The 25,583-nt window shown below is 47.8% G+C and overlaps 1 protein-coding gene across 1 annotated transcript; it reads right to left on the bottom strand.

Moving 5' to 3' along the window:
* Positions 1 to 3,944: 3,944 nt before the first annotated feature.
* On the bottom strand, positions 3,945 to 25,357 carry NEUROG3 (neurogenin 3). Its single transcript, XM_054523355.2, has 2 exons — positions 23,625 to 25,357; positions 3,945 to 4,871 (listed from the first exon to the last, which is right to left on the bottom strand). The coding sequence occupies exon 1, from the start codon at positions 24,937 to 24,939 to the stop codon at positions 24,295 to 24,297; it is 645 nt and encodes a 214-aa protein (XP_054379330.1). The 5' UTR covers positions 24,940 to 25,357; the 3' UTR covers positions 3,945 to 4,871; positions 23,625 to 24,294.
* Positions 25,358 to 25,583: the final 226 nt, after the last annotated feature.

Below are 25,583 nucleotides of genomic sequence, written 5' to 3'. Positions count from 1 at the left end.
GAAGAAGAACCATATGGAATTGGGGAGGAGCAGTTCTCCAAAGGAAGGTGAGTGCTGTAATCAGAAGGGGGGAAAGGATCGGGGGCAGACAAACACAAAAAATGCCACTACAGGCAGTGTGGAGGCAAAACTAGACTACTGATCCTTGATTCTTTCCATTGCATTACGGTGTTGTAGCTAGATGATCAAACCACATATCCCTCAGAAGACAGGTATGATCCTAAGATAGTCCAGTCCTCATTATTGTACAGGAGCTACATGGGTAGAACATTTCCTTACTCCTGATGTTTCTTTATAGACTTCTGCTTCCAATTGTAAGGGAAGCCCTATAATTGAGACAGACTTACCATTCTCCTGTAAACAGAAAACTTGACAAAACATATGAAATAACAGTTTTCAGACAAAGGACTGTGATCTTTGAGAGAATGGAAACAAATGAGGTGAGCCCTGTGATCACCTGGCTTTCTGCTGGAGATTTCTGGTCTATGATGCAGGGATGGGGAACCCAAACAGAGCCTGGTGGTCTTGCTGAGTTGAGGAGACAAAGAAGAGAATTCAGGAGGTTGAGGCAGCTAGGGTTTGCACGTAGTGGAAAGATTTTTACAGAGAAAGTTTCAGAAACATGCATAGAGCTCTTTTGAGTTCCCATGAAGCTAACTAAAAAAAAATCCAGGGAAAGGACAATTACTTGGGAGAAGTAAGATAAAAAGATTCTTAGAGTTCACACAGGTTGGGGAATCATTTGAGGTTCTACTAAACAGGATGGAGAGACATTGCTTAATATGTGAGGCATTTATATATTTGATGAAAGATTCCAGGAGGGTCATATTTCAATGGTGGGGCTAACCTAGCTCTAGAGTGAAGATTACTGTAGTCCCATTTTTTAAGAGCTTAAAAACAAGCTTTAAAAAGATTATAGTTGTCTTTTAATGGCCTCTAGGACAAAATGCAATCCCTCTTTAATGGAATACAATAAAATCAAGCACTCAATGATGTAAATTTGCATTACCCAGCATCTAATCAAGAATGACTAGAAATACACAGAATTAGAAATATGTTACCCATAATTACATGTGGATGCTAAAGCAACTCCATCTTGGATACTAATCTGCCATGTTGACTTCTGATTAACCCTGTTCTGGGAATGCCTGTAAGATTTCTACTTTATCTATTGTTATCATGTGTGTTGCCCAGAGGTCAAAACAACCTTGATCATAAATTCTTCTCTCAGGCAGACTGACACAGCATTCTTGCCTTTCCTGAGGAGCTGAATTCAACTGTCTTATACAGTCCTTCCCTATGGTATATAAACCCTGGGTCTGGGGCAGGGATAATGGTGTGGGGATCCACCATTTTGTCTTACCACCATCTGAGACATGGCTTCTGTTAATAAGTCCCTATTAAACTTTTCTTTCTGATAAACTGGATTTGTCAGCCTCTTTCTTTGGATTCTCAGCTTCCTTGGCCTTTGGAGGTAGGTTTGCACAGACCTGCTCACTACAGAATACTAGGAGAAAAAGCAATCAATGAAAATATATCTGGAAATAACAGATATTAAAATGATTCTTACAGATATGCTCAACAATTTAGAGAAAAGCATGAACATAATGAGGAAATAAATTGAAGATAAGAAGACTCAAACAGAACTCCCAAGGGAGGAAAAATACAGTGTTTGAAATGAAAATGTTACCAGATAGGATGAAAAGCTAATTAGATACTGCAAAAGAAAAGATCAGTGAACTTGAAGACACCACCTTAGAAAAGATCTCAAACGAAGCACAGAGGAAAAAAAAAGAGTGAGATAAAAACCAATATCAGTGACCTATGGGACAATGTCAAGCAGTCCAACAGACATAACACTGGAGTCACAAAAGGGGATGTGGGGGCAGAAAAAACATTTTGAAAAATTAATGGGCAAACATTTTCCAAATTTGATGACAGCTATAAATCCAGATCAAAGAAGCTCAAGGAACCCCAAGCATGATAAATAAAAATAAAATCACACCAGGGAGCATTAAATTCAAATTGCTGAAAGCCAGTGATAAAGATAAAGTCTTAAAAGCAGTCAGAGGAAAATTAAGAAAAGACATTACGTACCTAGGAACAAAGATAACTATGACAGCAGACTTCTCATCAGAAACTATGCAAGCTGGAAGACAATGAAACATCTCTAAATGCTGAAAGAAGAAAACCCCAAAAACCTATTAACCTAGAATTATATTCACAGTGAAAATACCTTTCAAAAATGAAGATGAAATAAAAATTTTTTTTAAATGCAGGCTAAAAGTAGTAGAATTTGTTGCCAGCAGACTTGCTCTATAAGAAACATTAAAGGAAATCCTTTATGAGAAGGAAAATGATATCAGGTAGAAACTTGGATCTACAGAAAGGAGTGAAGAAAGCAGGAAATGACAGAGATGTGGGTAAATATAAAATATGTTGATTGTGTAAAGCAAAAGTAATAATGATATATTTGGCAGTTTATAATACATGTAGAAATTGTATGATGAAAACAGCACAAAGGATAAGAGGGAAAAATGGAAGTATCATGTTGTAAGGTTCTTAAGGTATACATGAAGTATATAATATATTATTATAATCTTATTTGATGGTAGACTGTGATAAGTTAAACAAGTATATTGTAAGCCCTAGAGCAACACTAAGAGAGTAACGAAGAGGCACAGCTACTAAGCCAATAAGAGAGATAAAATGAAATCTTGATGTTTCCTTCTGTGTGTAGGGACCCCATTGGTATAACACACTTGGTTTCTCCCTGCTCTCTCTTTCATTCTGCTCCAGCGAATATTGAGTGACTTATCTGATTGGTGAGTTTGGCAGGAGCAGTCCAGGCTACTAGGTAGCTCAGCCTCACCCTTGAGTACAAGCTACCTGAAGTGTAAACACATTTCTGCTCTGCCCTTGTGAGCAGGAGAGGCTAGTAATGGTCCAGTGTTGCCTATGACCTGTGGGCATGTCTGACTAATTCTAGGTTTCCGTGTTTAACAGTCTGCTTGACTGCAACCATGAGCCATGTTCTTCAAAGTCAGCCTCATTGGTAGCAAATGTGATATTTGGTCTCTATCTGCCTTGCTTCTTTGTCTAATTTCTTAATTGGTTTAGAAATCAGTATTTATGGAGAGACTTCCCCCACTACAATGGCTGGCTTGACTGCCAGCTCCTGGATAGGAAAAGGATACTGGACTCCTCTGCTACCTGCCATATGTGATTGACCTTGGGAGCTTGAGCATGGGGTCCTGGAAGGGGAAGGGATTGATGGTAAGACAAGGTAAAGAGAAATATTAATGCACAGGTACCCTGTGAAGTGTGCTGGACCTCTGGCTCAGAAAGGACCAAGGGAGCCTCAGGCGAGTCCAGTGGGGAGGGACAGCCTCAGCTTTCCTCCTCTCACTTCCCTGCTCAGAATCTACAATATCTCTGCCCCCCTCAGCCAGGCAAGTTATGGCAATGGCACAAGCTGGGGGAAGAAGATCTGGATTCTTTGCCTAGCTGGGCCACTAATTTTCTATGTAAGCCTAACTGAGTTATGCTCCTCACCACCCCCACCTCCACATTCTGGCCTCAGTTTCCCCATCTAGAACAAAGAAATTGTGCTAAATAATATCTTGTAGTGGTTCCTTCTTGCCTTTGTGGTTTCCTTATCTAGATCAGAGACTCCAGCCTAGGGCTACGTACAGACTTACTTTGTTTGGCCCACGCTGTGTTCTTTTTTATTTTTTTTCCGGTTATTTGCTGACATTGGGAAGATTTCACACACAAATCTGAATTTCCAGTTTCTTTTGAATTCTAAGTCTTAATTGCTACATAGAAATAATAAGCTGGATTTAAGTGGCTCTTGGGCCCTTTAGGGGCATGGGGCCTCTCCAGGTGACCACAGCCCTCACCGGGCCCTGCCACTCATGCATGTTGCTTGCTTGCCCTGAAGCACTTGCACTGGGGTCTCTGCACAGAGAGTGGGGCAGCTGCGATATGAGCCCAGGTCTCTGGCAATCTAGGCCAGTGTGATTTCTGCTATATTCTGTGGCTAGTCAAGCTCTCTCCAGATGGGTGAAGAGAAAAGAGGGACAATATTTCAGAGCTGCCTGAGTTTATTCTAAGGGAAGCTGGACATGGGATGGGGAATGAGACAAAGAACTTCATGGGTGCATCAGGTCTCTGGTGTGTGGGAAACACAAGCAGAATCAGAAGTTCCCCTGGCCTTTCCCTGGGTCCTCTTTTTCCCACCCCCAACTAGTGGCTGAGCCAAGAGGCTGGAGCTAAAGCCCCTCCCCCATTGGCAACTTTACTGATCCCTCCCCTAAACTTTCACTCCAGTGGTTAAATCATTGTCAGAGACACAAGGTCAGGCTACCAGCTGGCTGCCCCACGCAGAGGAGGCCAGTGGTGGTGTTAGTGCAGGGGAGAGCCTGCGGGACAACCTGCTTTGCATCTCCACAGCCTCGGATCCCACATTACACAGCCCAGTTGTACTCCACAGGGTTCCTAGCCCAAAGTGACGCTGAGAGGTAATCTCAGCTCTGCTGACACCTCACCCAGGGAAGGCTCAAGGGTTCTGGGGTCAGACAGACCTGGAGTTGAGTCCTGACTGCCTATCAGCAGTGTCAATCAAGGTCAACTGAATGCTTGGTGCCTCAGTTTTTTCATCTGTCAAATAAAACAAATAATAAAAGTCCTACCTCATTGAGATGTTGTAAGGATGCGATGACAGAAGGAGCGTAGAGTGGCAGCACTTGCTAGGCTTTCAGTAATTGTCCATTTTCTTTCCTCCCCTTGGCTCCCAGGGATCTGGTCCTGGGAGTCCTGGGAGTCCTGGGAGTCCTGGGTCTCAGTGTCCTATAGGCAGGGAAGATCATCTAGAAATCAAACATGAAAATATAAAGCTATACTTTAGCTTTTAGGATGGCAATGAGAAAGCAGCTTCTACTTTTTAATGATGAAATCCCTTAGACTAATCATAATTTACAAAGGATGCAGCCCACTCAGTCCCCACAGCTATTGCGTGAGAATGATATAACTGCAGTCCCCACTTGCAGATCGGAAAACTGAGGGGCAGAATGGCTCAGTGAGTTGCTCATGGTCACAAAGCTAATAAGTATCGGAGGTTGCTTCTGTTGTCGGTTTATATCTGGCCATGGGGCAAGGCTTTGCCCTTTTGAAGACTCAACTCACATGGTAGGGGATTGTCTCCCCAACCCATCCCCACTATGGGAAGTGGAGCACTTTTTCCTGGCCCTTTCTCACCTGGAATACTCATGATGAATAGTCATATCTTTCTCCTTTTTCAAAGCTAGTAGAAATTTTGCCGCCTCTGGGAAGTCTTCCCTGTTTTAATCTCCTGCAAAGATTTTTCCTTCTTCACCCTGACTTCTATGCTGCTCCCAGGGTACCCATCTCCCAGGAGCACGGGGCTTCTTATCTGCCAACTCAGCAACTCCTCTCTCTGGTTGGAAGGCTGGATGACAAACCCCTGGAGGGTGGGAGCCATGCTACATTGGCCTCCATTCCAACCTCCAGCCATGGAGTGCCCTCCTCCTACCCCTTCTTCCTCACTCCCATCCAGGATGCACAGTCCACAGGCTTCCATAACACAAGTACAATCCTCTAGCAGTATGTAGCAAAAGCCTTAAATAGCACATAGCCTCTGACCTAACAGTTCTACTTTGAGGACATTTTTCTAAAGACATAATAAAAAGATAGGCCGGGCACAGTAGCTCACACCTGTTATCCCAGCACTTTGGGAGGTTGAGGCAAGTGGATCGCCTGAGGTCAGGAGTTTGAGACCAGCCTGGGCAATATGGTGAAACCCCATCTCTACTAAAAAAATACAAAAATTACCCAGGATTGGTGGCATATGCCTGTAATTCCAGCTACTCTGGAGGCTGAGGCAGGAGGATCACTTGAACCCGGGAGGTGGAGGGTGCAGTAAGTGGAGACCGTGCCACTGCACTCCAGCCTGGGTGACAGAGCAAGACTTGGTCTCAAGAAGAGAAAAAACATATATGTATAAAAATGTTCATCTTAGTCTTATCAATAAAGGGCAAAAATTGGACACAACCTAAATATCCAGTAGGGGATTTTTGGTTAAATATAATACTTTGCCTCAGTATACAGAATGTATGTAGTGATTAAAATGAGGAAGTAGATCTGTATTTCATTAGCACCAAAAGAGGCTCATAAGATATGAAGGGTAAAAAGATTATAAGACAAAAAAGTATAGATTGACCTCTCTGTCTCTCTCTCTGTCTCTTCATGTGTGTGTGTGTGTGTGTGTGTGTAGATAGATAGATAGATAGAGAGATATATATAATATCTACCAAATATAAACAGTGGTTCTCTCTGGGTGGTAGGATTAACAAGTGATTTAAAATCTTTTACTAATCTATACTTTCTGCAGTGAGTTACTTGAGAAATTGAAGAAATAAGTAAAATATTTATTTTAAAGCTGGATGCCACAAGTTGGGCTCCAGGGGCATCTAGGTAGCACTCCCCACCTCTATGGGAGACCCAGTGAGGGTAGGGGAGTCCGGGGGGGTGGGGTGGGCAGCAGGGGCATCAGGCTTGGTTCCTGGCCTGAGTTGGGCACTCACTCTCCATGAGCGACCTTGTCAGGCCAGGTGACTGTCCCACCCCAGCCTGCACCTGCTCTGTTAATCTTCCATGTCCCAGCCAGGTCGACAGAGCCCACTGTGTCTATTGATCTAAGAGGAGGGTGTGAGGGCCCAGGAGGGGTTCCTACTCCATGCCTGTACCTGCCGTTGCTCAGCAGCTGGGGCCTGGGGCAGGAGCCCTTGAGGGGGGTCGAGTTTGTCAGGGCTGATGGATGAGCTGCTGCAGGAAGTGGGAAGGCTGCTCTCCCCTGCAACTTCTCCCCACCTACCTGGTCCAGGCTGTTCCTGGCAGCGTTAGTCCCCTAGGCAGGACGGCTAACAAAAGAAGCCAAGTTCTTCCTGCAAATGTCCATCAACCACCTGTAGACCCCTCCCCCAGCACACATCTGCAGTACCAAAAGTGCTCTCATTTTAACCTCCCCTGAGCCCAGGAACAGGCAAATCAGATACTAACTTTGTCATAGATGAGAAAGGGAAAGCAATTAATATAGAATTAAAATGGCAAGATAGGTCTATATTTTATTGATATTGAAAGATGTTCAGAATATCTTAAGTGAAATAAGCATAGTATAGCAAAAGTATAGCTTGTTTTTCTTCATATATATATATATATAAGTCTGGAAAGATGACTACCAAATGTTAACAGCAAGTGAGCTGGGATTTGACCAGATCTTTGGGCTCAAATTCCATGCTCATTTCACCATCTCTCATTGCCTCTTCATCCTGAAATTCTTCCCTCCTTAAAAGTTCCTCCATCTCCAGGTAGCCTCCTGGGACTTCTTATTCTGCTGTGGCTTGGACCACCTCAGTCATTGTAGAAACCCTCTTCCCTCACAAGAGCCTGAGGTAGCAAGGCTGCATCTACTTTGAAATGTGTACTTAGGACAGTCCCCCAGCTGATACAGTAGAGTCCCTGCCCTTACCCCATTATATGAGGCCTCTCTCCTTCCCATCCTCTGGCATGGTCCTGATGGCACAGCATCCAAGAAACGAGGCTTATGCATATCATTCCCAGGGAGGGCTCACAGGTCTGCACCTAGATTACATTTACTCTTCTTTTGCGCACTGTCCCACTGAGCTTGGCTAACTGGCTCCCCAGGCCATACGTGATGAGGGGCAGCACACTAGAAAGTGGGTGACTCGCTGCCAGAGCTGGGCAAGCTAGAGTAGACAAGGGCAGCAGAGAGAGGAGCTCAGGCCCCACGGCAGTTTGGGGCATGTGACAAAGGGATGAGCACATCTCAGGAGATCCAGGGGTGCACGTAATTGGCCAAACACACTTGTGATAGCTCTCTAATCACCCAGACAGGCAGACACAAGGAACTAACACTTGCTTGTGTTGTTGTAGCTTTTCTTATTTGCTACACACTTGAGGATGGCATGTGCTCTGTTTAAGCAGGTACGAAATCATGCAATACTTTTAAGAGAGTGTGTTCATTCACTGGGCCACCATAACAAGTTATTACATACTGGGTGGCTTAAAACAACAGAAATGCATTCTCTCGCAATTCTAGAGGCCAGAGGTCAGAAATCCTGGAGTTGGCAGGACAGCACTTCCTCCAAAGCCTACAGGACAGATTCCTTCCTTGTTCCTTCCAGCTTCTGGCGGCCCCTGGCATTCCCTGGCTTGTGGCTACCTAACTCCCGTCTCTGTCTGTCTTCACATGGCCTTCAATGTGTCTCATGTCTGTTTCTTCTTCTCTTTTCTTATATGGACTTGTTTTTGGATTTAGGGCCTCCCCTAATCCAGGATGATCTCATCTTGAGATCCTTAATTATATTTGCAAAGACCCTTTTTCTAAACACGATTTACAATGTCCCGGTGGATATTTCTATTGGAGGGCCACTATTCATCTTACCACAGAAAGTTTCCTGTCTAAAATGGTTACATATTTTTGAAACATACCACCTTAATATTGAACTGATTAAACCGCAGTTTGGACTAAATGTTTCTATGAAGAAGAGCGCATTTCCCAAGCAGGCCAGGTGTGTGGGACCTGGATCTACTTGAATTCCCAGAGTCCCCACCACAGATCAGGGTACATAGAGGAACTCAGCAAATTCCAAGGTGATTGGCTTATTCAATTTCTTTTACATTCCTTTCTCAAACTCCACATGGTACAGTGGGAAATTGAAGTGAAACGAGGAAAGATCATTAGTCTTTGAGTTGGGAGGCAGGAGTTCAAATTCCCTTTCTCTTTCTTGCTCACTCACTTCTCAGCCTTTGAGCGCCTCTCCCAGACCCTTCACATCCACGCTTCCCCCGCGAGGCTTTCACCAGTGCAAAGTGTTCCACATTAAAGAAGCTATTCCTGCCATTCCACCATAGGCATTAAAAAAAAATTGAAGTACTGCTGTAGCTGGGCACAGTGGCTCACACCTGTAATCCCAGCACTTTGGGAGGCTGAAGTGGGTGGATCACCTAAAGTCAGGAGTTTGAGACCAGCCTGGTCAACATGGCAAAACCCCATCTCTACTAAAAATACAAAAAATAGCTGGGTGTGGTTGGGGGTGCCTGTAATCCCAGCTACTCCGGAGGCTGAGGCGGATTTGCTTGAACCACTGCACTCCAGCCTGGGCGACAAAGCGAGACTCCATCTAAAAAAAAAAAAAAAATTGAAATACCACTGTATTCATTAATTAAAGCTTTTAAGTGATGACATTACCCTCTAACTTAAAAATAATACAAGCTCAGTGCAAAAAACTAACAAAATGTAGAAGTGAGAGGAAATCCTGTGATTGCTCCGCTTAGTTAATGAATGTTTTTCAAGATGTTTTTCCTAATCATAAACGTGCCTATATCTTTTATACAAATGGTTCCATTCCATACCTCTAAAAGAATGTTCATCATCTTTTATCCAGAATTTTTAGATATTTTCTTGTGGAATGATTTGCATGTTACCTTGTCTGTTATCTTGTTTAAAATCCAGTTTGTTTTTTCGACTAAGCAACATGTTGTGAACATTTCCCATGACAGTAAGCAGTATTTTACAACACAGTTTTCTATGGGTATCATAACCTATTGTGTGATACATAGAATAATATCTGTTCTCCATGGTTGAACACTTCTCTTTGTATCTAATTTTTTTCCCATTATAAAGGATTATGTTATGAATACCTTTGTTGAGACATTTTAATGCAATTTCTGATAATTTCCTCAGGAGGATTGTCTGGGACAACAAAATTGTCTATTTTAAGGCATCAGATAATACTCAAAACAAAGGCTGGATCAATTTCTAAAAAACTTAAAGTAATATATGGACATGATAAAAATTGTAAAAGTACAGAAGATCACTAATCGTGACCATGACAACAACATCATCAATAACAACAGCTAACAGTCACTGATGGCTTCATGCAGTCTCTTCCTTTTATATTTTATATAGTGTACACTTACCACATATTATATTACAGATTCTATACTTAATATTTATAGCTATCCTTTGAGAGAGGTACTATAATTATTCCTATTTCACAAATGACATTGGGGTTTAAAGACGTCTTCTACAATCACCAAGCTGGTAGGTGGCAGATTTGTCACCTGAACTCAAGGAGCCTGACTCTGAAGCCCATGCTGTTGAGCGCTACAATCTACTAAGGAGGGAAGCAGCTCTCAGGCCTCCTGGAAAGGTCTGGGCAGAGGAGAGACAGGAGCCGCAGGCAGGAAGATTAGGTGATGGTGTGTGGGTGGCCCTGGAGGGAGAGGTGGTGGGGAGGCTCCAGGCAGGACCCCCTGTGTGGCTGGGGAACAGTACTCTTCAAGAGGCAGGACAGGGCGGGATCCACAGGCACTGCAGAGGACAGTACACAGGCAGGCGAGGTGAGAGTGGCACCAGGGTTCTAGCTTGGGCAGGTGGGTGGCTGGTGGCCCCTTTCACACAGGTTGCAGAGGAGAGGCCCAGCTCTGTAGGGTTGTGCTCGTGAACCTGGCCTATGCCTCCTTCTGAGGCTGAAGTGGCTCCATGTTCAGCCCCCCTCCCTTCGCTAGCACGGGGTCAGAGGTGCTCACTGAGGTCTGTGGGAACCAGATCCTGTCTCCCTCCCTCCTGTTTCATGTTGTCACAGTTTAGACACCCATCGCCACCACCCTGCCCTTGTTGGGGTTGGGGGGGCTGAAGTTTCCCGATCTACTTTCCTTGCCCCTAAAGAAAGGGGGCTCACCCCTCTCCTTTGCCCCAAGTGTTGATTGTTCTCACAAGAGGCAGTGACTGGAAAGGGGTCTGCCTGCTAAACATACACCTCTTTCTACCTCCCCTCCCCTCCTGTGGGCCCAGAGTCTCAGCCATTATTCCCTAGGCCTACAGCAAAGCCATAGCCCATAAGGTGTCCAGTAAGAGGCCCAAAGAGCAGGGGGCAGCCTGGCCCCCACCTTCCTTCAGTTCAGTTTTATTAAAAATACCACCGCTGCCACTGAACACCTACCACTTGCTAAGTATTCAAGGGACACAGCGATGTCCTAGACATGGCCCCTGCTTTCAAGCCACGACTCTGGGCCCAGACAACCAGAGTCCTACCTGGGGGATAGAGTCTGTGTCAAGGGGACAGAGGCGTAGCCATCCATTCTAAGTGGGGGAGTCCAGGCTGAGCCCCTGGCCCACTCAGGGCTGGACCCTGCTCTGCCACTATCTCTGTTGTGACCCTGGGCCAGTCTCTTCCCCTCTCTGGCCTTCAGCCTCCACAGCTGTGAAACCAAAGAATGGGACTCAGTGGTCCCTGAGGCCGTTTCCAGCCTGGGCTTGAGGGAGTTTTGTTCCTGGAGTCCTTTTGAGCTGTTGCTGGCTTTTTGCGATGACTTTTTAAAAGCAGTGAGTGAGAAGAGGCGGGGTGGGGGTGGAGAGCACGGGAAGTGTAAAGAAATTCTCAGACTGGTCTGTTGCTTTTTGTATGTGGACCAGGGACTGGGAAGTGCTTGGGGGAGGGTGAGGGGAGAAGGCCAGGGATGGAGTGAGGAGGGGGAGAGGAGGGTGCCTGGAGGGGACAGAAGAATGAAATAAAGGCAATCCAACAAAAGGAAGTGAAAAGTGAATGACAAGTTTGAGGCTGCAGGCCCTAGGCCGGCTAGGCCTTTAGGGGGAAGAATGGAGACAAACGAGCTGGATTTTCATGCTTGGTGGACGTGAATGAAGGAGCATCTTTTAAAACCCTATCAGGAACTCTTTGGATTGTCATTAGATCTGGAGAGGAGAAAAGAAGGAGGGAGGAGATTGCTGAATTTGGCCCCTGGGTGTGAAAATCTCCCAGATTCTTCGCTGGCTGCTGGGGGGCTTCAGGCTCTCTCCTTGCCAGAGCCAGGCACACCTGGGCCCCTGAAAGCTTTCGGTAGATTATTTGTCATTCTGAGGGCCCTTGAAATTCAGTGGTGGTCTCCTTCTGCTCTTGGTGGGTGATCCCACACTGGAGCTACAAGGAAGTGGGGGCTGGGGGTGAGCTGGGGGGAGCTCCAGGCTTCTGGCTCCTTGGAGGGTGACCAACCATCTGGGTTTGCCAGGGACATGGGACTTGCAGTGCTAACACCAGAAAAGTCTGGGACAAACCAAGATGACTGGTCACCATACTTTTGTGTGGGGGTTGGTAGGGACAAGAGGGGAGGGAAATGAATTGCTCAAGGCTGGTCCCACGAAGCCCTGGGGTTAGGCTGGTACTGGAGCCTTGGTCCTGGCCTCCAGCAGGCATCTGGGATACAGGCTGGGAGGATTTTTGTTTGTTTGTACTTTAAAAAAAAAGATAATTTGAGACTTTTACCTATGACTGGATATTAGATCATGTTTCAGAATTTCTCATGCATTGTAAAAATAGTTTGGTGGTTATGTTTTTAAAAATATTCTTATCACTTAAAAATGGACACTGAAGAATTTACCAGTGGATGATAGATACCTGGGATGTACTTTAAAATATTCCACCAAAGAAAGTCTGTGAAGGTTTGGGGTGGAGCAAACCGATGAAATGCGGTTGGTAATGAATTGATGGTTGCAGAAGCTAAGGGATGGTGTGTGAAGACACATTATTCTGTTATTTCTGCTTTTGTCTATGTTTGGAAGTATCCAAAATCCAAACTCAAAAAACAAAGAAAAGAAAAGGGGAGCATATCAGTGATGCAAAGTAGCAGTGGTTAAAAGCACCGGCTCTGGGTCAGGACAGCATGGGTCCAAGTCTAACTCCACCTCTTACTGGGTAACTGGCAGCATGTTATTTAACCAACATCAGTGTTATCATTTGTAAAATGGGAATAATAATTCTAATAATTAGTCTATGATCTCAGAGACTAACAAGTGGAAAGCACTAGCAGTGTGCCTAGACATAGCACACTCTCAATAAAAATTAGTTGTCGTTAAGAAAAGATAGGTGATTTGTGGGGAGGACATGCCGTTTCAGCCCAGAGGTCCCTTCGGAGCTTGTATCCTGGGAGTGTGGGTGATTTCCTGGAATAAACCTGTCCTGAAGAGGTTGGCTATCGGGACTCAGGCCTCACCTACATAATGCACCCAGGCAGGCTTCCTCCCTTCCCATGCCTTCAGCCTGCAGAGAGCCCTCCGCCTGCCCCTCTTTTCTGTTCTCAGTCTTATGCGTTTGGCAGAGTTTTCTCCCTACCTCCTCCAGGAAGTCTCAGTGCCGTGCTTATACCTTCATGCCTTTGCTTGACCAGTTTTCCTGTGGTCTCTGTCAGTCAACCAAAAACTGTAGTTTTGGGCAGTTTTGGGCAGGTCGCAGGATGAGCACACGGAAGCTCAGGGATGTGCTGGTTCACACGTAGTGACAGCACACACACAGAAACAAGTGCATACACATGGCACACACACATACAACCCTCAGGCAGGTATGTCAATACCTGCTAACAAATGGATCACAGGTTAGAAAGCCTGAGATGCAACAGCAGAAGAAGGGGGGTCCTGGCCTTGTTCACTGTGGGGTTCATGGTGCAGAATTGAGTACACTGTGAGCACTAGATGCCAGGGGCTGTCAGCAACTGGAGCCAGGTTCACTGCTGAGGTCTGTGTTGTCAGAATTCAGTGCCAGGTAGAGGGCCATGACGATGAGGCACTTGCCTTCATTTCACGGGACTGCACCAAGAGACCTGGACACTGGAGGTCAAGAGCTGAACTCCTGCCAGGATGACAGTCATTCCTGGTGGTGCAATAGTCACAAGAGTGGAAATCTTAAAAGCCACCATTTATTCTGCACAGGTGCTGGCACTTGCCTTGTGTTACTTTATTTAATCTGGACAACTACTCTATAAGAAAAGTAACATTGTATCCTTTTATAGTTGAGGAAACTGAGCCTCAGAGACATTAGGCCATTGGCTGAATGTCACACATCTGAGAAGGGGCAAGGCTTGGATTTGAACCCCAGGCTGTCTGTCTGTCTTTGGATTCAATACTCTCAGCTACAGCATTATATATGCAATTTCTGCTGAGCAAAAAAGATATTGGGGAAGAATTTACTGTGGAAATTACGTGCTATCTGGAATTTGTTTCAAAATAATTCATGAAGAAAGTGCCGGGAAAAATGGGTGGGGATGTAGGTGAAATATAATTGGCTCTGAGTAGATAATTCTTGAATCTGGGTGATGAATATCTGAGAATTCATTATGCTCTTCTCTTTACTTTTAAAATTTTCCATAATACATTTGACTTGCTCTGGGTTTTACCACAGGTTCCACCATGAGTGACCTTGAACATGTTGCTGAACCTCTATATGCTTCTAGTTCCTCACTAGACTTGGCTCCATCTGTCCCCAAATAATTGCAAGATTGCAATGCCACTCAATCTATGCCCAGGGAATAAAGAGTGTAACAACACCTGGATCTGCTGAGACATGGGTCCCCTTATTTCTAAGGGCAGCCACAGAGCCCTTTTAACTAAAGATCTTTCTTTTGCCTCCCACTTCCCAGAAAGAAAAAGTCAGAGAGCTGCCTGTGCATTTGGTCTGTGTCGGAACTCCAAGAATGGAAAAACAAAAATAAGTGTGTGTGTGTGTGTGTGTGTGTGTGTGTGTGTGGTGGGGGAATGTGCAGTGTGCTGCTCACTCCACCTGTGTGGGTCTCCTCTTCTCCCCTTCCAAGTCGCCACTTGTTCATTCCTCATTCAAAAGGGCCCTGGGGGCCCCAGGCAGAAGGGTAGTGCCCAGACCCTGGGGGAGGCAAATGAGGCTCTGGGCCTCCCAAACACTGGGGATGATAAATGGGGTCCGAGTCTTTCAGGCTTCATTATAGAGTCACCATGGGTTTGCCCAAACCATGGCAACCGATTCAAGCAATGATTAACCTAATAAAGCAGAGGCAAAGGGGAAAAAGATGCATTCAAGACCCCAAGTCAGGCCCTGGTTCTCTAGAGGCAGTAAATTTCCCTTCAGTGGGTGCGGTGTTCAGGCCCCAGACATCCTAAATCTATGCCTCTGGGAGTGGGGGCAGGGAGGCCTGTGAAAGCCTGTGTGAATGGATGTCAAGGATCAGCTGGGGTGGCTCAAATGCACACAGAGCAGTCCCCTGGGCCCTTCTTGGAAGCCAACCCAGTACTGGGGACAGGAAGACATCTGCTTTAGCCCCAGGAGTCAAATTACCTGGGCTTTCTTTTTTTTGAACTCTGGTATATTTGACCCTGAGGAGGTAGTGGTGTGTGTATGCCTGTGTGTGTGTGTGTGTGTGTGTGTGTGTGTGTTTGTGTGTGTGTGTACATGTGTCTGTCTGCCTGTCTCTGGGGTGTGGAAAGCAGGTAGCAAAGATTTCTATGTTTGATCTCAGCCAAAAGGCCGAGAAGCAATTGGAAGCAAAGGTTTCTGTTACTGCCAATGTGATGGGCAGCCTGTAAATTACCCACCATGATCTCTGCCTCCTGGTATTCATGTCTCTGTCTTGGATGTCCCCCCTTCACACCTTGGTTGCTTGCATTGAGGGAAGCCAGTTGCCATGTTGTGAGCCACCCTATGGAGAGGCCAACATGGCAAGGAGCTAAAGGATGTCTCTGGCCAAAAGCTAGTGAGGAACAGGGGCCCTCACTGCAACAGCCTTTGAGGAATTGAATTCTGCCAACAACCACATAAGTGGGCTTGGAAGTGGCTCCTACCCTAGTCAAGCCATCAGGTGAGACCACATTCCTAGCTGACCCTCTGACTGCAGGCTCATGAGACACCTGAACCAGCTAAGCCACACCTGGATTCCTGACCCACAGAAGCCACGCATAATAAATGTTTCTTGGTTTAAGGAGCTAAGTTTTGGGTAATTTGTTATGCAGCAATAGCTAACTAGTACAACAGAGGCAGTGTAGCTGGTGATGATGTTAGGATAGCAGGAGCCTCAGTTTGTCTCCATAATGATCAGGTTTGGGTGCTTGGGCAAGTCCCATTACACTTGCCTGGTTAATTTGGGAAGGTCAGTCCTGGCTCATGCTTTCTTCACTAGTCATCTGTAGGAATAAGACGGAGATGAGATGGGTGCTATAATGAGTTTGCCTCATCTTCATCTCATGAAATCCTGTGAGGTAAGTGCGGTTTTCTCCATTTTTGTAGCTGGAAAAACTACAGCTACAGCAAGTTACTTGCAGAGGCTAAGTAACTTGCCCAAGGTAATAGAATTAGGAAGTACTGGAGTTGAGACAGATCCCAAGCCTCATGCTCTTTCCACTGACTCAGGAGGGATCTGAGTTTCTCAGGAGGGATCACCTACACATGAACTACTGGCATTGTTACCAGTGATCTCAGAAACAATGATACAGTACTGTTGTGATAATCTGTTCTTACTTAGTCAGATGGGACATCTTCTAAAATAGATTTATAGGCAGCCAAGGGCAGGTTATTTTTGTGCAGAGGAGGATATGAAGCAGGAGGGTTAGTGGGTCTCTATATGACTCATTCATCCATTCATTTATTCAACAAAATTCCTTGGCCTTTATGTGCTAGCCAGTCTGGGGAGGGATAAAGATTTCTAAACAAATAACTGCAATGCCTTTTATTCATTTATTGATAGTCAATTCACTCACTTATTAATTCATTCTAAAAACATGTGGCTTTTAGGCTGGGCGCAGTGGCTCACACCTGTAATCTCAACGTTTTGGGAGGCCGAAATGGGAAGATTGCTTGAGTCTAGGAGTTTGAGACGAGCCTGGGCAACATGGCAAAACCACATCTCTACTAAAAATACAAAAAATTAGCCAGCTGTGGTGGTGCATGCCTGTAGTCTCAGCTACTCAGGAGGCTGAGGTGGGAGAATCACCTGAGCTTGGGATGTTGAGGTTGCAGTGAGCTGTGATCACATCACTGCACTCCAGCCTGGGCAACTGGAGTGAGACCCTGTCTCAAAAAACTAAAAAAAAAAAAAAAAAAATCACAAAATATATGACATTCAGTCCAAAATGGGTAATCAGTGTTCTGCTCATTGGAGACATGAAGATGAACATAGTCCCTGCCCTTGAGGAGATCTCACAGATCAATGGAGGGTGCAGATAAAAAATAACTACACTACCTGCAAAATGCTACAATACTGACGTATGCAGGATATTATGGGAGCAGGGAGCAAGGAGGGAGGCATAGTACAGAGAAAGCGCCCAGGCAGAGGTGATATCCATGTTGAAGGTTTGGGGAGGGAAAACGAGAGAGAAGGTTTAGACAGACAGAACAGTGTGTGTGTGGGATGGGGGGAAAACCACTGAAGGGGTACCTGAGTGTGTGTAAAGGGAAAACTTCAAGCAGGTCATCACTTCTGGAGGGTAAATATCAAGGCAAATGATGCATTGTGAGAAAGAGACTGGTGTGGCAGGACTCTGGCCATAAGCATACCTGACTTTTGATGATAAAAACAAATAATAATAGCATATGTAATCCAATTTAATCCAGACCACGATGCTGTGGTAGAGTCTGCCCATTGCCTGCCAGAATCCATTCTTCACTTCTTCTAGACACGTAGTCCCTCTTCCAGCTAGATGAGGCCACGTGATCATGTTCTCTTTGTGAAATGTGAGCAGAGGTGATATGTGCTACTTCTGAGCATAAGCTTTAAGACAGTAGGTAAGCCTCCTCCATGCCTTATTTCCCCTTTCCACTGGCTGGGACTTATGGCAATGCAGCTTCAACCATTTGGTTGGCAAGGATCTGGGAGCTGGTGGAGGAAGAAGATGAAAGGATCCTAGTCCCAGAATGATGTCATGGAACAGAGCTTCCCACCCACCTGGAATACTCACCTCAGATTGAATTATTAGAGAGTCTCTGCTACAGCAACCTAGCTTTAAGCTTTTTAGAACTCTAAAAGGTAATGTTGCCATCCCCATTTTATGGATAAAGAAATGGAAAGAAAGATTAAGGAATTTGTTCATGTTTATACTGATTGTTAGTGAACCAGCTGGAAATTGAGCCCAGATTCATATAAATTCACAGCTCACACTATACAATTCTTCCCAGTTAGAACATGAGCTTTATCCTATGGAAGGATTGGAAACCATTTGAAGATTAAACAGGAGAGTTACAGTGTTATATTCACATATTAGATGGGAACTCTGGCTGCTGCTTGGAGGGCACAATGATGAGTGTCAAGATTAGAAGTAGGGCCAGATATGGTGGCTCATGCCTGTAATCTCAGCACTTTGGGAGGCCAAGGTGGGAGGATGACTTGAGCCCAGGAGTTCAAGACAAGCCTGGCCAACATAGTGGGACCCCATCTCTACAAAAATTGTTTTTAAAAATTAGCTGTGTGGTGGCATATGCCAGTGATCCCAGCTACTTGGGAGGCTGAGGTAGGAGGATCGCTTGAGCCCAGAAGATCAAGCCTGCAGTGAGCCGTGATCATACCACTGTACCCTGGCCTAGGAGACAGAGTGAGACTCTATCTCAAAAAAAAAAAAAAAAAAAAAAAAAAAAAAAAAAAAAAGACTAGACGTAGAGAGATCAGTTAGGTATTCTCTGCAGATAAGGGATAAAAGCCTGAACTAGGGCAGTGGTCACAAGGAAGCAAAGGAGGAGCCATGTTCAACAAAAAGTGAGAAAGGAAATCAGCAGGACTTGAAGGTTAACTAGATATGGGTAGTGAGAGATCAAGATGAACTCCAGATTTCCAGTATGAGGGACGCTGCTTAGTGAGATCAGGAAAAGGGGACAGCATTAGCTTGGGGAACCAGGAGAAGATTTCCATTTTGGACTTCTCATTTTGGGTGCCCTAGGGACATCTGGACATTTGATCTTAGAGCTCAGGAAGGGTAAGTTTACCAGGAAGGGATGGGTGACTCTTGGCCTTTCTCCTAGTTTACAATACACAGGGGTGCAGAGAAAATTCAAATTCATACAAAAGCCCCTTCCTCCCCAAAATGGGGGAGAATGAGTTTTTTTTTTTTGAGAACGGCCTCATTCTGTTGCCCAGGCTGTAGTACAGTGGTGCGATTTCCGCTCTCTGCAACCTCCACTTCCTGGGTTCAAGCAAGTCTCATGTCTCAGCCACCTGAGTAGCTGGGATTGCAGGTGTGTTCTACCATGCCTGGCTCATATTTTTATTTTTAGTAGAGATGGGATTTTGCTATGTTGGCCAGGCTAGTCTCGAGCTCCTGGCTTCAAGTGATCTGCCCACCTCGTCCTCCCAAAGTGCTGGATTACAAGCGTGAGACACTGTGCCCAGCTGAGAAAGAATAATCTGAGGCAAATAAAGATGCTAATTATAGTAAATACCACTTATGGAGGCTTAGAAGGCTGGATAAGTATGTTTAATTAGTACAATAGCCCAATTAAGTGGCTACTATTTATTGTCCCATCTTCATAAATGAGGAAAATGGTTCTTAGGAGAGACAAGGGGGTTTAATTGAAAACCACTAGGTTGTAGCAGACTGGGACTTGACCCTATGTCTGTGGGGTTCCAAAGTCGTATCTTTTAACCACTCTGATCTCCTGTATATGCACCTGGAGGACTTCCTCTGGTCTTTGTTCTTGGAATAACTAAAACTTGTAACCCAAAAAATGAGAGCCCGGTTGAGGGCAAAGTTCCAAACCAGTTCTCCCAGCTAGGGCTGCCTCAGCTTAAATTTTAAAAGTTGTTCACCTCAGGCCTCTCAGATGCTGTCAGAAAGTCCTAAGCTGGTTACTTAATTCTAGCTCCATAATTTGTAAGGTTGGGAGTCCTAAGGTGCACAGAGATAAGGGCAAGTCAGTTAGTAGCAACAGAGCCCTTGCTTTCCTTATCGCATTAGGGAAACCTGACAGTCCTCCGGGTCTGCATGTCCACAGGGGGCCTCCCTAGGACTACGGACTGGAATCGTGGGCAGAGGGGGTTGATAGGTGGTTTTCAGTATGAGAACGCCTCACTCCCAGACGCATCTCTCGCGCTGGATCTACGTGGTCATTTCAGCACCATGGTCAGGGGCGCGCAGCCGCATTTCAGGATCTCAGAGCAATTGCTAGACAGGCTTAGCTAGACAGGCGTCGGCTCCGTCGGCCTTGGCCCACGGATCCCAGAAGCAGAGGCAGCAGACAGGAGCCTGGAACTTCGTCAGGGGTCCAGGGAGGCCAAAGCTCAGGGACCCCTGGACCTTATAAGACCCCAAGGACCCGATTCTAGCCAAAGGACGTATTACTGTGGACTGATTCGCCATCTCCAACACTCCTATCTATGGGCACAGAGGAAAGAGTTCCAAACTGCTAGCTTAGAACCAGGGCGTCAGTCCTAGTTTGTTGCAATAACAACAAACTAGGTCCATAGGTGTGACCACACTGCCTTGCGCACCTCACTGGCTCTAGGAGGGTACTGGGGATAAAAAGTGTCTAGCCTCAAGTCACTCACTGCTCACTTGGCCCTTGGAAGGCAGAACAGCCAGGTAAGGCTAGCAGTGTCACCACCCCCCACCCCACCCCTCCACTGTCTCACACGATTTTGTTAAAATCTGTCTGCAGGGATTTTTAAAGGGGGCAGACGGAAAGGCTCACAGCAGAGAGTATTCCTTATATAAATGTAATTACAATTTACCCAGAGGTTGTTCTGTGCCACATTCTCGGGTGAATCCCCCATACCCTCCCCACACTGTCTCTAGTCTCAGGGTCTGAAGGGTTTTTTTCACCGCTTCCGGTCTTGAGGGGACTGTGACGCCGTTCACCTTGTGCCAGCCTTGTGTTAGGCACCCAGAAACCCAGCGAAAGGATATTAGGAACTCTTTCCAACTTCTCTTGTGGATTAGCTGAGGCAAGGAGACTTGTCTAAGGTCACACCGCCCGGTAGTCCGCGAGGGAGAGAAGGGACAGTGTGCGCCTGTGGGGTCGCGTGCGCCCCGGGCCCCGCCTACCTTTGTGCCAGCCCAGCGGCCTGGCTCCCAGACATTAGCATTCCAATGGCCCCGGGACGCTTTGTCCTCCGACTGAGGCCGGCTGGGGGTGGGGTGGGATGGGGGCAGGGCACCATAAATCTACCTGCTTGTGTGCCAGCGCGGCTTGACTGGAAGGAGGCGCAAGATTCATGTGCTGTTTTTCTAGAAGTCAGTCTTGGGCTCAGACAAAAGCAGAAGAAGCGGGGAGACCCATTCGACGAGAGGGTCTTTCCTGCCCGGGTTGGAGTTTCAGGGAGCTTGGGCACAGGCGGCGATCTCAGAGCGCAGCAGGCTCCGCAGCCGAAGAAGCGTTGGCTGACGGAGAAGAGGCGGGCTCCGGGCAGAGACCGCTAGCAGCGCGGTTTAAAAAGCCTCAGGACTCAAAACGCCGCAAGAAGTGGAAGGCGGGGACGGTGGTGCAGAGCTAGTTGGACAGGCCACCCCTAGAAATGTTTCTGAGCCCTTCTTGCTCAGGGGTTCTTTGGAAAGAGGCATGGACGAGGTTTCCCACTCCAGAGTGATTCCACACACTTAGACGGAGCTCATCCAGCACGGAACCCTAAACTTTGCCTCCGTGATTCAAAGAAACCCTAAACCCTCCTCCGCCTTCTCCTGACTTGGAGAGTGGGGCTGACAGCTCCGGGGGTCTAATCCGCCCCAGCCCAAGGTGGCGGCCCAGCAGCCCAGTTGGTTAACCCGTACGTGTGTGTTTTAATTTATGGGGCGGAGGACCAGTCTGTGTGTGTTGGGTGACTAATGGCTCCTTAATGAGCGCCCTCAAAAGCAGGAGAGGGACTGGGCTGTGGGGGAGAACGCAGCTCACCCGGTTACCGCCTGGAGAACGATAGCCCAACAAACGCTCCTCCAGCTTCTGGGGGTAGTTTGTACCCAGAGAGTCCCCTGCCTAGATGATGAACACTACTTCGCACAGCCTTACACAGGAAGAAGAATCTTTCCACTTGAGGAATTCCTCTCCAAATCTTTAGTCCTGCCCCAAATGCCACCTCCTCCTGCAAGCTCCCGGCACTCCAGCCCCAAGGTGGCAATTTGATGTTCCATCCTGTGACTCATATCTCCCCCAACCACCAATATTTCTTGGGCCTTAAGTGATTTTGTATATATCCTTGCTACTGTCCTGCCAGAATAGAGAGACCTTCTTGATTTTTGTGTCTGCCTACCCCCTACCCCTAACGCCCAGCAAATCACAGGTGTTTGCTTGGTTTGCGCAACTCCCAAGCTGCTGACACCTGTCCCCGAGCAGTGCCCCAGGTGGAAAGTTGGCTATTGCAGAGGTCATCAATAACCCATTAATCTCCTCCTCCCAGATTAAAGCCACAGAATGAAACAAGACCTTCGTTCATTCGTTTGTTTGCCGTGTCCCTCTTCCCGCCCTCAAATCCTGCCGCTGATAACTGAGACAAGTCTCCTCTGAGCTAACTTTAGAGATTTGTGGTAAAGAAGAGGAAAATTTCCATTCGAATTGGGTAGGGCATAGGAGAGAAAGAGAGATGCAAGAGGCATTAACCCCTGAGAAGACACCACCTTTGCACTCTAATGTGCTGGAAAAGCAACCTCACCACCAGCTCCCGGGGCCTGGCAGCAGCGCACCCGACCTAGGTTGGCCCACTTCTTCCCAGGACACCCCTGGCCAATTCAAGGAGGCCTCCGGAGTTCACTAGCAGGTAGGGTGCTCGTCCTCCACTTTCCTATTCCCAAGCAGCAGGCGAACTCTGGATCCTTACAGTTTAGACCATATTCTCTGAGGTCCTAGGGGTCCCTGAAGTCATGTAGTGGTGCTCTACTGGCACTCCTGGGACAGATTTCAGTGCTCATGCTGCACCAGTCCTATTCCACCTTGCCAGTAAGATAGATGGTGTGGCTGGAAACCTTGAACAGTTTCTTAATAAGTTTTCAGTCAAGGCTGCCAGGTGATGAGGGAGGCGGCGTTGCCGGAGATTCCAGCCAGACACTCCACCTTCTTTGCTCCAGGCTGCTCAGTTCAACGAGTTCAAGACACAGCCACCTCAGTGCCTGGGGAGTAAAATATGCTCAGGGGATTTGCTAGGCCTCTAAGCACCTTGGGAAAATTCCTAGGATGCCCAGCCCAGCCGTGTTTCCGAGGACTCTGACTCTGCAATTGAATTATTACTGTCTCCCTTCCCCAAGTGCAACCAACAGTTGCTCTAGAGCTAGGCTGGTGGAGTTGGGGAAAGGGCCGGCAAGTGAGAGTCAGTAGTCCTAGTTGGAGGCTTGTCTTTCTTCTAAACCACTCTTTGAAATAAGAGGAGTCATTGCCCTATATAGAAAAAAGGGAGCTGGACCAATAATTACTTAGAAGACTTCCGACTCTCCAAACCCAATCTGCCGTGGCTCTAGCCCAGACCTCTAGAAACAGTGTCATCCCTCTCCTTGGACAGAGGTGCTCTTCCTCAGCTGTAGTGACTGTGGCCCTCCTCTCCCCAACACACAATGGAGTCACCTTGCCGAGGCTTCTTGAAGGTCCTTTTTTTTTTATTGGCTTAAAATCTCATCCAGCAATCCCTAAATAATCTAATATATAAAATATAGACTTTTCCCTGCTGTGAAATCTCATTAATAAATACAAATGTGTAAAACAAGGGAGGGGCCATATAATTTACTGTACCAAAATTGATTTCAAAAGACATCATATAATTTACAAACCGATTAAAAAAAAAAAAAGATGCGCGGTGCTCCAGGCACCTGCAGCGCAGCTCACGTTTCAGGCGCAGTTCGCAGGGAGGCTGGGGAGGTGCTCCCTGGCCAGGCTAGCGCTTTCCCAGTTCACAGCCTCGTCTTCCGCCCCGGGAGGGCAATGGCTCCGAAAAGTGCACGAGGAGAAGGCAGAGGGTCGCCTTCGTGGCTTTAAGGTAGAGTGAGGCGCCCTGAAACCCCGGACCTGATTGCGAGTAGAGAAGATCGGCAGCGTCTTTGGAGCAGGGCAAGGGGAGTAAGCGCTGAGAGACCAAACATTGGATTGAATTACATTGGAGGAGGGGTGGTAAGAGATTGAGAGGCAGACAGACTTGAGTGAGGATAGGGCGACTCAAGACGGTGGGCGGCTCCGGCCGGGTAGTGCTACCACTCTAGTATTCTTTGAATGAGATTATGGGGTGGTGGCAGGGAGGAGGCCTAAAATGAGCGCAGTTTGCAATGCCCACTTCGCGTGGGCAGCAGCAAGGGTTGCGTGAGTTGGCGCGGCTCGGAGGGACGGGGAATGAACCCAGCCTGCCGCCCCCGTGGAGGCCTGGGCCGGCCAGGGGTCAGCCAGTGAGAAGCAGAAGGAACAAGTGCTTTGAGGGCCGCCGCCATCGGCCACCCTCTACGGCTACGGCTCCCTCCCACTCCCTTACCCTTAGCACCCACAGCCCAGCGACAGGCAGGTCCTTTCACAGAAAATCTGAGAAAGCCAGAGCGCCTGGGCTCAAGCAGGCGGAAGAGGTAGCCCCCCGTAGCCCGGGTCGCTCCTCCAGCGACGCGGCGGGGCTCAGGCTGCCAGCCTGGGAGACTGGGGAGTAGAGGGACCCCCAGTCCCCGGGGGAACCGCCTGGGCTGCCCAGCTCCCCGCAGTGTGGCGCCGGCGACTCCAGCGCGTACAAGCTGTGGTCCGCTATGCGCAGCGTTTGAGTCAGCGCCCAGATGTAGTTGTGGGCGAAGCGCAGCGTCTCGATCTTGGTGAGCTTCGCGTCGTCTGGGAAGGTGGGCAGGACACCGCGCAGCGCGTCCAGCGCCGAGTTGAGGTTGTGCATTCGATTGCGCTCGCGGTCGTTGGCCTTCTTTCGCCGACTCCGTCGCTGCTTGCTCAGTGCCAACTCGCTCTTAGGCCGGCTGCGCCCCCCGCGCCGTGCCCGGAGCTTCCTCGGGGCCCCTCGGCAGCCGCCCCCTTCCGCCTCCGCGCAGTTCCCCCGTGTGCGAGTGGGGCTGGGCGGGGCGGACGTGGGGCAGGTCACTTCGTCGTCCGAGGCTCTGGGGAAGGACCGCTCCGTCTCACGGGTAACTTGGACAGTGGGCGCACCCGAGGGTTGAGGCGTCATCCTACGGCGGGGTCAGAGGGAAGGGTAAGCTTGAGTCGGTCACTGGGCGCAGTCCGCGATTCCGAGGCTAGGTGGGAAAAAACAAAAAGAGCCATCCTCCCAGCCCCTGCCGGGTCAGAAGATCCCTCTTTCCCCTGCCCGTCCCTCGGAGGCCTCCAAATGTTACCTTTCTACCGGCGCAAAAAAATAGAGAGCGATGAGCAGCGAGGGCCGTGGGGAGCTCAGCGGGCTTCTGGTCGCCAAGTTCAGCTGAGCTGCAGGCGCCCCCGCCTGGGAGTTGCCCCAGCCCCAAAGGAGAAAAGAAGAGAGAATGGGGTCCTGGGCCTCTGTCGCGCTCTCTCTCGTGGCGCGGCGGTGAGACCGCGGGGATTTCCTGAGCAGCAAGTCGTGTGCCCCTTGGCACGCTTTATCTGCTTGGCCCGGGCCAGGAGCGTGCCTGCCGGGCTGCTGCCCGCGCCGCCGGCCAATCAGCGCCGGGGCCCTGGGGCCGCGCCACGCGAGCCCGCTCCTCCCCCGCAGGGCACAGCTGGATTCCGGACAAAGGGCCGGGGTCGGGGGAGGGGAGCACCGCTCTGTTTGCTCTCTCGAGGGCGGGCTGGGTCCCAGCAACTCTCGGTTCCTCAAAGAGCCTCGCCCAGTGAGAA

This window comes from Pongo abelii, chromosome 8, assembly GCF_028885655.2.
Source record: "Pongo abelii isolate AG06213 chromosome 8, NHGRI_mPonAbe1-v2.0_pri, whole genome shotgun sequence".
NCBI lineage: Eukaryota > Metazoa > Chordata > Mammalia > Primates > Hominidae > Pongo > Pongo abelii.
Note: the sequence above shows the minus strand (reverse complement) of the source record. Positions and strands in the feature narration are given on the sequence as shown.

Bases quoted from the DNA above. Each gene is read 5' to 3' on its own strand.
- NEUROG3 (XM_054523355.2), bottom strand. From the start codon at position 24,939: ATGACGCCTCAACCCTCGGGTGCGCCCACTGTCCAAGTTACCCGTGAG.